Here is a 17,653-nt window from a genome sequence, read left to right as displayed (position 1 = left end):
CCAGCTCGGTGTTCTGATGCCACCTGCAGCATTCATTCATTATTACCTTTAGGTTTTCTTTTGCTATATAAAAAATTGATAACTTTATAGCAGCAATTATTGCAGCATGTACGTATATTCATACTAATAAAATAAAATTATAATTAGTCTTACAATACATAAACTGTTTCATTTGTTTTGTTTTGAATTGTCTAAATATATGAGTGTATTCTGATATTTGAATTTACTACCACTAGTTACTCCACTTCCACAAGAAATAGGTGTCAACCACAAGCCGTTGAAATTTATTATGAGTTGGAAGTTTGAAAAAACTCGATTAGAACATCCAGAAAACCTGTGCATTGAGAGACTGTCCTTAAAATTCATAGACAGTGATTGTCCAATATTTCAATTTGAAAATTGTTTCCCCATGGAATAAACACAACTGAATCAATACAAATAGTCAGGAACAGTCTGATTAAATATTAGGGCTAAATATTGTTGCTAGTTTTTTTATATTCTAAATTTCAAAATAACAAAAAACAATGTTAATTTCTCCATGTCCAAAATGTATTCTATTGTTGGTAGCGATGAAGGAAGTTTGGGTGGGTTGGCTCTTTCTATGTCTTCGTCACTCTCAGCATATTTTAAAAATGCATGTCTGCTGTTTCCATCTTACCAAGCAGGTTAATGCCCCTAAGAACCTTCGAATATTAAAGGTCCCTTTAAATTGAATATACACATTAAGGTTTTCTTCATCTCTTTCCAGAAAGGATTCAGAATTTGTCATGTAAAGAAAGAATGTTTATATTTATCCACTTGCTCATTTTTTAAAGCTAATTCTACATTTAAATAAATTATTTTCCGGTCCAGAGTGAGGCAGTTAGGCCTAAGGTTCACACAAAATCACAACCATGTCTGTAATGAAAGAGGAGATATGCATTAAAGGGTTGAAACATAACTTTATTTGTTTTGCACAGTATTTCCACTGAACAATTTTAAATTCAATATATTTTCTTTACATTTTTTTTATAATGTTTCCGTTTCCTGTATATATTCTTTTTTCCATGTTCATGTTTGTGTGTCATGTTAAGCTGAAGTGTGTTAGTTTCTCGTCACTCATTCATACCGTCGGTAAAGTCAAGTCAAGTCACAGTATAAGATGGATAATTTTGAGCAAAATGAAAAATCATAAACAAGAAAAGAGAAAATAAATACATGTAAAAGAAATGAGAGGACCAGAGCCGAGGCTACACCAGGACTGGTCAGTGATGGCATATGAAAAGTATTTTTTTTCTTCTTTTTTTTTTTTAACAAACATGCAGCATTGTAAACATTTGTAGCGGAGACATTACTTGAACAAGCCAAGCATGGCTTTAGATTTTAATGTAGACATGAACACCTTCTAGGACGGAAGACAAGTCAGGTTTGAGATATTTAGTGATGTCTGTTCAATCCCCCATAGACAACAAGGTTCCTGATCATGAAGCCCGACAAGGACAAAACTTTTACTCTGAACACAGTTATCCAAAAATATAGCCCAGAATATCCTGATCAAGAAAAAGATCAAGTAACGCAGAAAGGCTTGTATCCTCACTTCCTATTTTTTTCTCTCCTGTGAAATGTTCTAATGAGACTTTTTTCCCCCTCCACTTCTCAGAAGTGATTAGAATTGTATCTGAATCCCTGTCAATGTATCAGAACATACATATTGTTTAACTTATAATACTTTTTAATGTAAATCACTGCACAATTTCTGAATCCCAGATTTTATCTTAGAAAAATGTCAAGTAGTCGCCTCATTTAGCTCCACCCAATGGAAGGAGGGTCACCTGTGTGAGCAGTTTGTAGGTGGATCTTTGTCTCTGGGGCGCCGGATTCGCAGACAATTATTATTGCAGTCGTCTGGATTATTTGTTGCAGAATTTTCTGGCTCCCTAAACAGTACTTGAACTTGAGAGAAAAAGAAAAGCGAGAAAAGTGGGACTAAGCTCATGCGGCTTCTAATGAAAAGAAGCGAGTTTTCAATGGCCTGGAGCAATCTCTCAGTCAGACTGACTGGGTCAACACAAGCCAATCACATCAACTACTGAAAACAAAAACAGCGAGTCAATTATTTAAACCAGCCTTCAGGGGGACAAGACTTTGGTAAACTAAGTTTGACAATAAGGGCAGTACCTGCATTTGTCTGCTGTGATAGTTGCTTTCGTTTTTCATAATTTGTATCATGGGCCACATTGAAGTTCTACAATATTTCTGTCAGCGCAGACTTTGAGCACAAAGAGGGACTGGCTGCAGTCGGCCACCTAAAATTAAGCTAAACATTGTTCTCCACCGATTCCACCACAGGAAATTAATGAATCAATTCCAAAAACATTTGCAGCGTCGCTTTGCACAGTGAAAATCTTTTAAAGACGTTTAGCATGGGAACCATCACACCAACGGACAAGTCGCTGGAAAGACCAGTGTTATGCAGTTTCTCAAGTCCTCGCCCCCCCTCGCCTTGACATTTACACTTCCTTTATTCCTTTTTTTTTGTTTTTTTAGGTGCCCACAGTAAAGAAAGCCACCTTTCCAAAGAAACAATGGCTAATAATGTAACTTTAAAGATAAGGAAAAATAGAGCAGCAATGTTTTGCACAAAACGTGTGCACATTCAAGTAAATAAAAAGATATAAAGGAAAATAAATCTATAAGTCAAAGACAGATACATAAGAACCTCCAGTCTTTGTTGGTCAGGTTGGCACTTTTGTGAATAGGAGTGCATTTTCATTTTTCAGAAATATATAATATTTTTCCTGATTGATGCACAGATTTTTGTTAAACATCTCGATTCTGGCGTTATTCGTAAGAGGAGCACAAAATTGTCCATTAAATTGAAGACTTACGTTATCAATGCTGCTCCACATATCTTTCATGTAGAGGCATGTTCTTGATGCTCAATTTTACACGATTTGACCTCTTCTGTCTGCTGCGAGCTCACATGTTCTGTGGACCACATTTTCACTCACAAAGCAAATACGGACACTCAAATGTATGATCGTCTGTCAATGAACCACTGTGGGTAACAGCAGCACTTTGACACTATGATATTCTGAATGGACATGGGAAATTGTAAAAATTTAATACCGAAACCAATTAAGGGGAAGAGATAAGAAGGTGCATCTGAAAAGAGGCTCTACCACGGAAGTGGGACATCCTTTGAACAGAAGAGATCATTTAGTAAGTGTGTAGATTGCTCCATGATAAAATGTCTCCTGTGATCCACAGAACAGAGACTCCCAGACTCTGATGGGGACATAGTCAAAGAGTTAATATACCTCTTCCTCACACAGTGCCTGTCAGTCAAACATCACACAATCACAGTTCTGCTCCATCCACAAAGCCTAAAACTCTGACCCGAGATATGCTTCTGTCAGAGGCAGCGCTGATCTCAGGTCAGACTTTACAGGACTGATTTAAACCATCATTAGTCGTGTGGCTAGAAACAATTAAAGAGTTTCCATGAGGCTTCACAGCGCGTGTTCACCGAAACCTGTCTCTTCGTTGTCTCGATTAAGACTGAAAACAACTCAATTTAAATTTAAACGGAAACTTATTTTTACACATAAAGACAATGCTGTGTGCTCTGAAACAAAAAAGCCAAATGGCTGATCTCACACTCTTGAGAAAATTCAACATAAAACAAAAAAAAATCCTTATGGAAACTTTTTTCCTTGCTCCTAGCCACTCATCTGTGTGAGATGTGTGTACAGTGTCTGCTGGTGTTGTATGCAAGTGTACATGAAGTGTGCGCAAATATATATATATATATATATATATATATATATATATATATATATAATGCAAATACATCAAAATTCAAATATATAGATATACTTGAATTGGTTTTTTGTTGCAGTTAGGCTCGTCACTGATCTGAGATATATCCCCAGCCAAACTTTGCTTGTTGTTACACCCATGATGGGACAAAGAATAGGCATAGGCTTTCCTAGCCAGGCAGAGGATAGGCTATTTACATCAACATCGTATACATATCACAAAGGACCCATGCAAAATCATTATCTTATCAGTTGTCATTCCTATACTTCAAAAATATGGTGATATAGAACGCCATAGGTTACATATCGACTCTACCGCTATGAGAAACTCCACAACCTTCACTACAATATCACTATTAACACCACCAAACCAATTAGTTGTGGACCAGTTCCCACCTTTTAGTTGCAAACGCCGTCGACGAGGAACGCTAAGCAGTGTACAGCAATGTCTCACAATGTTCGTTTTCACTGTACCAACTGTCTGTGTTTGGCCAGGGATACTCAGTGACGGTAGGCAGGGTAATATAACACCATGCAAAAACCCTATCACATACGACTGGGAAGGGAGGGGGAGCACAGAGCCAAGCTGACGGGCAGCCGTCACTTCACGCTGGGGCCTCAACAGAGTCAGAGAGTAAAGACTTAAAACATGTCCTCTTAAATTTCTGTGACATCTCTGCCACTCTACTTCAAACATCTGCAATCCACTGAATTTTTTTAATATAAAAATAAGTTTGGTTTGTTGCTGCTGCTGTTGTTGCCGCCGCTGGCTCGTCCCCCTGACATCCCAGCTATGCCTTGATTAATAGTTAAATCACTTCATAATTCAAATGTATTGTTATTAATAACACACCACACAACGAACATCGGATCTCTAACTATACCACCCTCGAAACCTGGATTTTCTTTTTTTAAACATATTATCTTAAGAAATAACCTGATTCCAATATCTTCTTCAGAACCCTCCCTAGGGATAGATACTTCTTTACCCCCCACCTCAAACCAAACCCCCCAGAAATTTGTCCCATTTGAAGAAAAGGTGATAAACGAGTGAGAACCCCCCAACCCCACACATTTTGTAGCTTGGGCATCAGAATCAGGGCAGTCGGAAGCCCTCAATTAGGGGTGGACAAATCCCACCTCCCTTAAAAAGAAAAAACCCACCCACTCCCATACAGATATGATACCTTTTCCCATTTGCAGATATGCAGAGACCAGTCTCAGGAAAAAGAATCACAAGCACTATAAGGAGCACATAAATAAGGGTTGGGGTAAAAATAATGAATCATTAAACTGAAAAGGGATAATGTTACAAGTACTTTTTGAATTGCACTAAGTCAGACTGACATCATTAGCTGGGCGTATTTCACCTCATGGACCCCCGGTTTGCAGACTTTGCATGAGGATACATGGGTCGTCCTGAAAATAGGAATGCCCCATAGAATCTTTTTTTTTTTTATTGTATATAAAGATATGAATCAAGAAGCCATTGTTGCTGCCAATGAGATAATCTAAGAGCTATCAGATGGCAGGAAGATTTCTGCGTGTGCGCTTTAAGCCAGGGCAGACTCACACTTTAGGCAATGAGGTGATCACTTCCTCATCTAAGTGTAATGGAGGTTGAGTGGTGTGCGTCCCCAAATGGTCGGGAAACAAGCAAGTCTACCCTACGAGAAGAAGTCAGTCCGCTGCTTGATGAGTGGGGGACATTCTAGGCTGGAGAGCGAGACGGTGTGAGTTTTCCTCCAAGGGGAAGGGGTGTGTGTGCAGGTGTGTGTTTAAGGGGACAGTGGAGGTGGAGGCGGGTAGGGACAGATCAGGGAAGGATGCTTGGAGGTAAAACTCAATCCATGGGTCCTCAATGAGACAGAGAGGCATGAAGGGGGTGTAAGGTGTATTTTAGAGGAGATTTATAGCTGAAAACCCTCCATGGGGGCCTCCTGCTGGGGGAAAAGGAACTGCTGGTTGGCCTGGTCCACCTGAGGGGCAAGACTGCTGTCCTCGTCCTCCACCCCGAAATAGTGCTCAATCAGGTCGAAGGCCTTCTGGTAGATCTCCTGGTTGTCGTGACTCTGAAGGAACTCGATCTTGTCCAGACCTGCGCAGTTGAATAATGTTGATTCAAACGTATTATTGCAAAGTTATCATGAAAAATATCAGCTCGAGAACAGTCAAATGTATCAAAATGCCTCAATCAAAAGCTAATTTAGCACAATTGCAAGTAAGAACTAATAAGTACATTTAATTTGAAATAATTTGTGACTGAAAGGCAATTCTGAAACTATAAAATATCTTCAATCATAAGTCATTCTTAAACCATTTTAGCAGTTGCATGTTGTTACAAGTGAAAATGGCTGCGAAATGTATAGTAAAACCAGGCAGCCAATGTAGGTTATAATACCATGTCAATAGGTTTAAGTAAAACAGAAGGTGAAGGGCTGTAGTTTTTCTAGTTCTCTCTCTCCTGCTTAATCATCAATGCTAAAAGGTGGCCATTCAAGTTGCAGGCAAAAACAACCCTCAGGCACCAGGAAATGATCTCTATGATCAGCTTCTTTATTTCCAACTCTGTTGTACTATAAACAGTATATATAATCCATCCATATCATATGAATTTCCCCTGTGCATGTGTTTGGATGTGATTCGTGGACAATACCGTATGCTTCTTCAATGAGGCTGCAGTAGGGGTTGACTCCAGTGCCGCTGTTCTCCTGCTTGGCTTCTTGCTCTCCCAGCCTCAGGATGTTCTCCAGCCCGTTGAGAGCCACCTGAACGATCTTAGAGTCCATCACTGTCAGCAGATCACACAGCGGCTTAATGCAGCCCAGGTTCACCAGGTACCTGAATGTGAACAGATACATTAACGACCTGACAGCGAACGAGTGTTGACAATGATGTAACAATTTCACTGTCAAGAACTGTCTGGACGAGGCAGACAAATACAAGGAGGTTAATTCTACTAGCCCGTGCTTTACCACCAGCCAAAATGTTTTGTAGGTGTGGGTGAAAGATGTGCTAATATAGGGATAGATATAAAAACACAGGTCAAATGTGAGATCTGGTGCTTGATTATACGCGTTCTTTAAAAAGACTTTGTCCATGAACACACAATAATTTGACTATGAAACACTTTCTTCTGACTAGGTCATGGAGATAGACCTGGTACTGACATATTAACTTAGCGAAGACATGAGCTGGAAACCGTGTTGTCCAAATCAACACAGTCATTAGGAGATACTGTCGTGCACAGTTGTGTATTAACTGTAAAGCTGACCTGATCTGCTCTGGTGTTCCTCCAGAGGTGGCGTTGGTGATGGCCCATGCCGCCTCTTTCCTGGTTCTGAACTCGGCTTTCTGTAGAATGTCGATCAGCACTGGGAAGATGTTGGCATCAATTACCGTCTGTGAGGCAGAACAAGATAAGAAGTGAGGGGGAAGTAGCAGAAAGCATACTTTAACATTTCTCCCTTTACACAAGGAAATTGGGATCTGATGTTGCCATGATGAATGGTTAGATGGACCCATTAGTCTCAATAAACTGTATCTATCTAAAACAAATCTCAAATCCAATTATTAGTAGTATTTGGTCTTTAGAGATATGTTAATAATTGAACAGAATAAAACAGTCTTTTCTTCACAAATATGTTGAACAATATAAAAAAGGTTTTTATGCATCAGATTGAACTCGTGATCAGGATTTCTTACTTGCAGGTTGTTCCCATTTCAGTTCTAAGCTTTGCGTTAATGCATCACCTGTATCTGCGCTCGGTTTCCTGCGGTAATGTTTGAGATGGTCCAGCATGCCTCTTTGCGAATAGACTCTTTTGCACTGCTGAGAAGGTGCAGCAGACAGGGCAGGGCTGAGCAGTTCAACACCACCTACACACAACAGCAAGGAGGGTAAAAACATTACAAACTATTTAGGAAAATGCATTGTTCGTGTGTCGAATTGTTTTTGTCTTCAGAAAATGTGAACCATGTCTCTGTTTACTATAATCCCACCTGTGTTTGGATATCATCTCCAGTGACAATGTTTCCTACAGCTCTCAAGGCAGGGGAGGCCACCTTATAGTCAGTGTGCCTGCAGAAAGAGGGGATTATTAAAGAATTTCAAGTATTTACAGGCCTTATTCCTGGTGACAGAGATGCCAGAGAGCACAGCTGGACTTACATGAGTAGTTCTACAAGACGCCTGCAGACGCCAGAGTCGATGACAGCCTGGATCTTATCATTGGGGCCGTCTGAGAGGTAGGAAAGTGCCCAGCAGGCATCTGCCAGCAAGTCTGGGTCACTGCTAAATAAAAGCCTGGACAGTACTGGCAGACAGGGTGACACCTATACAGCAAAGACATAGTGAGGCAGAATTATTAGTGATAAAAAGCAACATGAATTCATCAACACCTAGGAATCACACATGCTTTTCAATAGATTGGAAGTTGAAAGGAGAAGCAGTTTGGTTGGGCAGCATCGGATTTCAACGTGACAATGATAAACCTGTTTAGACAATTATTCTAGTCCTGTCATACACGTCACCATAATTGATCGATTATATAAACATAAATATTCAACTTAAATTTCAATCAGACATTCAGACACGAAAATCCCCGCAAAATGTCAACATGTTCATTATTTTCTGGAAACGTGTTTAGTTATTAAAAAAATAAACTCATTCACATTGCAGTGGTTTAATGTATAAAAACAGTTAACCTGACTGGCTGTGCGACATTAGGAGTATATAGCAGTAACCTCTGTATCTGTCAACCAGAGTTAACCAGCCTATTTTAAGACATCAATAACACAACTGTCTCTCCCTTTAAGACAGAGTGCAACGTCTGTGTGCTTCTCACTTACAAGCCAGACAGGACGTACGTAGATGCATTCTATTTGATATTTTACTTGACCGATTCGCTGAAGTTTACAGCAGGAAGGGGAAATGCATTATGGGAATAGAATTCTGACATGTAAAGCCAGCGTTAGAGCGAAAGTTTGACTGGCTGGATGATGCAACACTGTAACAAGGGCAAGTAAGACTTAATTTTCTCAACCACTGAAGCAGCTAGAAACATGAACTATAAATCATTTAAGAGCTTAATCTCCCTGCTTGAATGTCATGTCAGGTAGCTGGTTGTTTTCAATCTATGTTGAGGTTTTAGAATAGTTCCTTAGATGCCATAGGTCTTAATGGGTTAACAGATTGATGGTGTGTATATTACGTTTCATCTAAGAAGAAACATTTGGAAAATAAATATTATGAAGTCACAATACTTTTCCTGCACCAACTGTCATCAATATCAGGCTCCAATGTAAATATTGCCAGAGACTCAGCTGAATTGAGTCGAAAACTGATTTAAACTTTAAATGGTTCAACAATGTTAACTATCAAACTGCATGGTTACGTCATGGAGTGTAATAGTACCTTTTCAAAAGCAGGGGGAGGGTTTTTTCCTCTGCAGAGATTAGAAAGAGCCCAGACCGCATTCCTAGTCATTGTCAATCTTGTGGATTTGGTCAGAAGCCTGAAATGACAAAGAAAAGCAAATCTCAGTATAAGTAATCATATCAGAAATGTATTATTGGTAGAAAAGCTGAAAGAAGGCAGGAGAAGCCTAAACTCACATTAACAGTGGTGGAAGGATATTGCAGTTCAGCACATAGTCCCTGCAAACTGCACTGTCACCGGCAATATTACCCAAGGCCCACACAGCCTGCAGAAAACGAAACATTGGAACAATGCTGGACCAAACCAGCACACAATGCAACTCATCATTCCAGTCAGTCCGTTTCTTACCTGTTCTTGGACGTCCTCAAAATCTGAGTTGAGTAGTTCTATGAAGATTGGCACTGCTCCGGCCTCAATCACCGTCTTCGTCTGTAAGGATGTGCCTGATGCGATGTTGGTAAGTGCCCAGGCCGCTTCAAACTGCAGTGGCACCAAATATTATTAAGAAACACGGAGGCTTAACATTAGTTTTAGACAAAAATAACCCTTCACATGTGAATAATTTTACATTAATGAGTCATGAAGGGACTGGATGATAAGAGTTTCCTCCTTTTGTGCAGCGTGACAAAAATGCCAAGTCAATCAGGAACCTATTTAATGCAGAGGAAGTGCATTGCTTTGACTGGTTTACAGATGTGGTGGCCTGCAGTAGCAAAATCTTAGCTCAGTATCACCAAGTGGAGTGAATAGGATATTGAATATGAATATAATGAATGCTTGAGAAGTCAAGCACCTCCAGTTACTTAGTTAACATCAATATTGCAAAAATAATCCAATTGAATAAGACATTGCCAAGTAAACAGAATTTTCTGATTACTTTAAACTAAATAGGGTGAATCTCTGAATAATCTAAAATCGACACTAGACGTGGAGTATTTTGATCGTTATCGCATTATGTCGACATGTATACATTTTATTCTGATTATAACATTCTATTGGAGTTTTCACAGCATTTTGCTAAATCAACATACAACTTATGGTCTGGGTATAAACAAGATTGAAAAAGAGCGAGATGTAGCTTTTACAAAAAGAAAACACCCAAAAAAGGTACTGTATACGTTAGCATTGGACATTAAACTATTTAAGGTTGGGGTTTTAATAAATAAAACATTTTTACTTCACCTCTATTTAATTCTGTTTGAACAAATCCTATACACAGGTGTTCACACTTTTTCAGTGAGTATTTGTACAAACTGACCTGTAATGTGCAGTTGACACTCGTCTTTAGGAACTCCACAAACTTCGCAACTACTCCAGGTGTGTTTATAACTTCATCAATTGGTGGATTTGGTTCTGAAATGAAGAAAAATAAAACTAGATGTAAACATTTTGATCTGTTGTGCTGGTTAAATAAACTTAATAATGGCCTATCACAGATGTATCGATACTGGCACATATGTTGTCCAGTAAGTGTTAATATGAAAAAATATACAGAACATAATGTGGGAAAAAACACTGTTTACGACACTCAATTAGAAGAGTTCACATCAGAGCAGTGTCTTCACTGCCAGTTGTAAACTAGTTTGTGAAATTCCTTGCTGAAAAGTAAAACATTTCAACACATTTATGAAAAGTATCAGAGAGATTGATATCTGAATCATCGAATCCCCGAATCCCTGAATCAATATCGTCCTCAGCCCCAAACATGCAGTGGTGGCCAAGCTCTGGTCACCAGTGGAACAGAGCTTAAGTGATTGGAAAGTATTTACCTTTGGAAAGTAGTTTTCTGAACTTCTGTGTTGTGGCGAGCTGAAGCTCCTGGTCCTCTGAGAAAAGCATCTCAACCATTTCTCTGGAAATTACTCCTTCCTGGAACACACACACACACACTTAACACTTGAACCCACTCACTAGAGACTCATTGGCAAAGCTGAAATCCAATGTAAAATAAACCATTGACTGGTACTGCGTGGGCCTCTCTTTGTTTAGGTCGTGAGTCAATGAGAGTGGCATTAGGACAATAGACACTCACTGTTACTGGAGAGCCGAGGTAGGAGTCCACCAGTGGACTCTCAAACATGGCCTCCTCTTCATTGAGAAGGTCCACGTTCCTCCTCTTGAAAATCTGTTAGAACCGACAAAGACACCGTCAGCCCAGACTATTTATATGTATATAAATTTCATTCTGATATAATCAAACAGAGATAAATGGTATATTTAGGCTTTTATGTTCTACCTGTTGTTCTCGTTTCTGTTTTCTGAGTTGGATGCCCTCTTCCTCTCTCCGGCGCCTCATCTCCTCTGGGTTCAGTGCTTTGTTCTTGTAGCGGTTCATCCTGTAGGTATCCTTGGCCGGACTAGCTGACGGCTCTGATGGGTCACAGACACAGGTAAACATCATAATTAAGACACAAGAAGTAAACTAAGTTGTTAAGAATGTCCTTCAGGCTGAAGTTAAGAAAAAACCATGAGTTAGGAAGAGCTGGTGAACTTGTCATTAGTTTTCTCTGACATCTCTAATAATAAGTCATGATGATGATACAGCATGTACACAGGTCTATATATAAAATGGCCTAGTATAAGCAAGCTCAGAGAAACCAGACAACACAGCCTAAAAATACACACATGCGCACAAACACACAATGCTAAGCTATTCATCAACCAGTCAGCTGGCAGAGAGAACAAATGTATTTATTCAGTGGAGTTAAATTGCAGAGTTAGCATAAAGTGGTGCCCAAACAGGACAAAATGTCCATTCTCAGTATTTGTGCAGTCATGCCACCAGAACAGGGCACTGGGCAGATCCCTGAGTCCCCCGGGGGCTACCAGAGAGAGAAAGGGAGGTGGGAACATAATTTAAAAAACTGCCACCAGCACAGAACGGTGCCAACCATCTGTGCCAAGAGCCCGCAATTGCATCAGCGGTGGTTTCCGAGGTTAAATATCAGAACAAGTGGCACAAATGGAGGGCATGTTACGGCTTGAGGGCCTTAGCGAAATCAACCTTATAATAAAGCTTGTGCATGTGTTTAATGTGTCCAGATGGTAAAGCCACAAGGCATGGATGGCACAGGAGCACAGGTTGCAGTTGGATACTCCTGTTAGTGTAAAGTGTTAGCTACATTAGCTGCTGCACTGACTCTTTGCTCTTTGGGCATAGAAATAGCCCTGCTGAAGGCACGTGTCTGCATGGGCACTTCCGACGAGACCCTTACAGCACTGACCAGGGAATATTTGAACTTAATAACGTTTGCTCCTTTACAGCAGAGATGTTACACAGTGTTGATGTTGCACGGATGTGTTGAGTCCGGCTGCTGGGTGTAAAGGACGGCTCAAATAAAACACAGCACCAGGGATAATAAAGTTGCCAAACAATAGACAGAGTCCTGTCTGTTTAAGGGAGCAACAGTATCTACTCACAGGGAGGTTTTAGTCACGGATGTTGGCTGCAACATCATGAACGGAATAAAAGCCCCTTGTTGTAGGGTGGTGGCAGAAAACAACAAAAGCTATGCCTGCATGTGCGAATTAAAATCGGAAAGCGAATGTCTAAGTTCTTGTGTTTGAGCCTGTTGAAACAACCTAAAGCTTTGATTCAGTGATCTGATGACAAGATGAGCACAAACAGTGGTTCAACTCTAACACACTTTACCGGTATTAAAGGAACTAGAGGAGGCTGAAGGAGGAGGAACATGACTCCTGATACAAAAATAAGTTAGAATGATCATAGGTTTGGGGTTCAGCTCTAATTTATAACATGACATATTGCCATTTGACATGTGCATTCAAGCAGGAGGGTTTTTGACACCTAAGGAAAAAATTACGAGCTTAATCATGTGAGGGAATGGTCTGGAAAACACCGGCACCCCTGGTGTCACATGTACACGCAGGCTTCTATAGGGCTGTCAGATGCTTCTGTTATTGCACACGCATAAAAGCGAGCGAAGGTTTAATTCATCCTTTGGTGAGGAATTCACTGGGTCGGGTTATTTCCACTTGACGGTTAAAATATCCCAAACAACCATAATAAAGAATATAGGCTTGATTTTGTTAACTTTGAATTGTACTTCTACGGGTGTGGAGGTGGCTAAATGACAGAGCTCACGCAGCTAAGCTAACGTTAGCACTAGCCGCGATGCGCACTTATATCTGTATCCAATCAATACAATTATAACAATGTCATCTTATAAGTGTTGATTTAAATGTATGTTTTATATCGTGTAGGTCATTGAAGGGCCAACAGCCTCGCAACGTTGAAAATAACTGGCGGAGAATTAGCACTAGCTAACTAGCAAGCTAACGTTACCACCGTCCACACCTATGTTGAGAAGACGTTTGAAGTGGCAGCTGAATATAAGGCTGGTGATAAGCAAACTAATGTGATGACATAGAAGAAAACAACTTTAAACCTAAGCTATCGTGTTTGTCCCCGAATGTCTCACCATGAATAGATTGTGATGTAGCGTCGTGCTAACGCTAGCTGCTAGCCAAGTTTCCCTGAAGTTAGCTAACAAATAGCCCTGGTTCTCTCGGGTTTTAATTATGACAATATACCTCAAATTTCACCTGATACAAACACTGCCATGGTGACAGTTATACAAAAAGGACACTAACGTGAACCAGAGACCCCTGATGCTACTACTACGTAGCAACGACTTGCCCAGCTAACGCGTTAGCTACCTAGCTAAACAACAGTGAGAGGAGGATTTCATAATCTCTCCTCCCGACGACACGGCTCCTTCTCACAACAGCGTGTGGCTGTACCCTCGAGGCGTCGGACATCTTACCCATCGTATCCTATGTAGTTCGCTTAGGTCGAGTCGTGGAAATTTGAATCAATTTTAAATCCTTTCCACTCTTCAAGCTTTTCCAGAATTTGCTCCTGTAAGCAATATGTCTGCCGGAGACGGAAACCCCGAATATAACGACCACTTCATACCGAAAGAGGGCGCAGCAGCCCCACGAAACATTATCCCCACGCGCACCAATCTTCACTGAAGCCTACGATCTCCCTCACGTAAGCAACTATTTGTCCACGAATGATCAGGCTAGGCCTGGATCTATTTAGTCCTCACATAGATACATTGATCGAAGCTCATTCATCGAAAGAATACAATGACAGATATCAGAGGAGTGCAGGAGGACACGTGTCTGAGGACCCCCCCAGTGGTTTACCTCGAATGGATCAAGGTACCATGGGTTATACAGGTGAGGTGCATTTGTGGTCAATTAAGTGGAGCATACAGTGGAAAATTACTGTATATATATATATTGCGATGCAGCATGGTCCTCTGACTTGGACCCCCCCCCCAAAGCACCTATCAAGAGGGACCTGGGGAGATATACCAGAAATTAACTATAGGGGGCAATGTTGTACAAACAAAGAGGGAGTGATAGGGCATTGGCTGCTGTCAGGGCAGGTCTTTGCCTTATTAGACAGAGCGGAGGTCAAGTCAACCGTGGCACGACTGAGATACTTCGCCATGATTATAATTTCTCCGCAGACAAGAATAAATGTCGTCCATGTTTCCGTCTTGCCCTCACAGCGCACCCAGTGGCTCTGGGTCGAGCTTCACTCGGGCAACATGCAGTGGCAGGTGTGCTGGTGCACCGAGGGATCAGAAGATGCTGCCTCTTTAAAAGGTATCAAGTAACACAAACACAGGGAGCAGATTCTGTGCTACAGTCAACACGAGCATCCCAGTGCTCTCAGATCCAGTCCGCGGGGCTGTAGCTGGGACTCGTCGTGTCTGATTTCACACGGCCTCCTTTGTGAGTTCTTCACCTTTTCTCATTTCCAGGCATGCTGAGGCACATCATGCACGCAGCCTCCACTTTGCAGAGCAGCAGAGGCTATCCATTAGTCAATGCCACAGAGTGAAGGCGGCCTCTACGATGGAATCATAAGAGCAGAGCAGGGCTCATAACCGAAAGGGGGGTTTTAAAGAGTGCACCGGGAATGGTCACTTCTTCTGCTGTGGTCTCGAGTGGCGGGAAGAAACAAAGTGCATTTACTTCATAACTGGACTTAATTCCATTTTACTTGCATCTGTACTTAACTTAAGTAGATTTATTTTGGGACTTTTCCCATTTACTCCGCTACACATATCAGCAAATATCTGTACTTTACTTTCTACTCCCCAATTCAAATTGTAACATATTTATTTTTGTAAAAGTAATGAATAATTACACAGGAATTGATTAATTGATTCAATCAGAGTGGACGGGTAACATTAGACCCCATCTCCTGCAGCAGCAGTTACAGGAAGCAAATGATTCAGCTGCCACCTCGCTCACACAGCTCGGAAGTGAACAAGAGGCGAAGCTTCGAAGGTTTAAAAGCAGCCACTTATTTACTTGTTCTCAAGATGAAAGTTAATGTGGTACTTATACTTAAAATGTTTGGCTATTTATTTGTACTTTTTGCACATATAAAATGTTCGAGTAATTACCACTGGCCATCAGCTTCCCTGCACTACATGTCCTCCTTTTTTTCAACTAAATCCAAGCTGCTGTAATGCAAAGAGAGAGGGGATCCAAATTAACAAACAGGAAGACCCCTCATGATGACCTCATTAGTGGCCGGTGCCTGTCTGTGCTGAGCCAGCAATACTGAGCGACCACACTGCGTTTTCAACAGGCAAATTAACGATGCTCCTGCAGCACGGCGAGAGCGAAAAAAAACTAGATGTTGATTAAGTGCAATTTCATCAAAATGAGTTGTTTAGTTGAGTCTGAAAAGAAGATACAGCGTTTGTTGATTGTGTTTTCGTCCACAGAGGCTCTGTTTGGGGACTGGATATCGAAGCAATTAAAAGATCTCTGTCTGAGGATCTACACATTTCTAGGCTGGGTGCTTTTCGTGACTGTTCATCATTTTTATTCGTAGGAAGATATATTTTATCCAGCTTGGCATTGGCAAGTGCCTGCCCTGTTTGTATCATGCCCTGACTATCCTGTGTATTTCTGATTAAACATTGAGTGGTGCTCAGCTCTCTGCAGGTAGAACACGCAATAAGTCGACTTTTGCGTCATTACGACAAAGATGCATAATCACTGAGCGCGTTTGCAGAGTAAAAACTCAGTGATGAAGTGTCAAATGCAGTTTGGATTTGATTATATACCCAGTTTAAACTGCTCCTTAATTCAATTACAGCAAAGTATGTTAATAGCAGCAGTTTGTTGAAATGTGAGGATGTGTTCGGGCCGCCTGTGGGAGAGAGAACATCTGCACGGCTCCGCGCTGAACGCTTTGTGTGCGAGTTATAAAGAGTGAGGCAGATAACGCCGTGGGGAGGATAGTGTGCGGAGAGAGCATGTGTGTCAGTGCATGTGGGGCGTGAATGGAAAAGAGGAGATATGTCTTCATAATATAGTGTTAAAAATCCATTCAGCACTGTCCATCCCTACTTTTTTTTATCTGATGACTCCCCCCCCCCCCCTCCTTCTATTCTCTCTCCGTCTCACTGTCTCCCTTTTCCCTTCCTGACATCTACCAGGTGGCAGGGCCGATATGTGAGATGCTGAGTAGGTGATTTTAGAATATTCGTCGAGGATCATTCGATCATTCCCCCCCCCCCCCCCCCCCGGTGTGTGAGGGAGATTTGTGGGAACCATTTGAATACTAATGTGTGATTTTGACCTCACGGGATAAAAGAGGAATCTTTGGCTGTGGATTGTGGAAGCAAGAGACAAAAAGTGACATTGTCACGGAGCATAGATGGCAGCCAATTTTCATTTGAGATGAGTGGAATCTCACTTTAAACCTAACTCTATATCCCGGTTTGATAATCCCCCTTACTCTACAGACCACTCAGGGTATTACCTGGTGGTTACAAGGCTTCAATCATGGTGAAAAATACCTCTCTCACTTCGTAATCTGGAGAAATGGCTGTGTCTGCTAATTTCTGAAAATGGCAATTTGACAAGCAAGGCCATTTCAAAGAAGCCACTGACAAAACGTATGGACTAGACAAAACAAGCTCTATTTTTTACCTCTGGCATGGAGGTGGTGTTTTCATTTCTGACTGCTCGCTTGTCTGTCTGTCTATTAGTTTGTTTCTAAGCGGCATCACACAAAAACAACTGCACAGATTACCATGAAATTTAGTGGAAGGATATGTCAGGAAAGAACCTATTACATTTCAAGTTCAGTTTCTGGTAAGGGAGTGGATCCAGGAAGGTTTTTTCTCATTAACATTGTGACACAGGGGATTTTTCAACTCAGAGTATAACTCAAAAACAATCCGACATGTTTAGGGGAATGATATTTATGAGTGTGTGCAATTTAGTGTCGATCCAAATAAAAATCCGGATATGGTGTATTTAAATGCGGTTTCATAAGGGGACTGTTAGGCCTTGGCTCTCTTCTGAATGAAATTCTCATTTTCATTTTCTCCCCATCTGCTTCCAC

General features: G+C 41.0%; 1 protein-coding gene across 1 annotated transcript; it reads right to left on the bottom strand.

Annotated features, from left to right (window-relative positions):
* Window positions 1-921: 921 nt before the first annotated feature.
* kpna6 (karyopherin alpha 6 (importin alpha 7)) lies at window positions 922-14,188 on the bottom strand. Its single transcript, XM_053446037.1, has 14 exons — window positions 14,028-14,188; window positions 11,477-11,610; window positions 11,273-11,365; window positions 11,010-11,109; window positions 10,499-10,593; window positions 9,589-9,720; window positions 9,417-9,505; window positions 9,217-9,316; window positions 7,972-8,135; window positions 7,803-7,881; window positions 7,554-7,679; window positions 7,075-7,202; window positions 6,457-6,641; window positions 922-5,898 (listed from the first exon to the last, which is right to left on the bottom strand). The coding sequence occupies exons 1-14, from the start codon at window positions 14,029-14,031 to the stop codon at window positions 5,711-5,713; spliced, it is 1,617 nt and encodes a 538-aa protein (XP_053302012.1). The 5' UTR covers window positions 14,032-14,188; the 3' UTR covers window positions 922-5,710.
* Window positions 14,189-17,653: the final 3,465 nt, after the last annotated feature.

This window comes from Pleuronectes platessa, chromosome 18, assembly GCF_947347685.1.
Source record: "Pleuronectes platessa chromosome 18, fPlePla1.1, whole genome shotgun sequence".
NCBI lineage: Eukaryota > Metazoa > Chordata > Actinopteri > Pleuronectiformes > Pleuronectidae > Pleuronectes > Pleuronectes platessa.
Note: the sequence above shows the minus strand (reverse complement) of the source record. Positions and strands in the feature narration are given on the sequence as shown.

Bases quoted from the DNA above. Each gene is read 5' to 3' on its own strand.
- kpna6 (XM_053446037.1), bottom strand. The intron at 11,110-11,272 runs GTGAGTGTCTAT...TGTGTGTTCCAG, and splicing joins ACCTCGGCTCTCCAGTAACA to GAAGGAGTAATTTCCAGAGA. The intron at 7,680-7,802 runs GTGGGATTATAG...TGTTGTGTGTAG, and splicing joins GAGATGATATCCAAACACAG to GTGGTGTTGAACTGCTCAGC.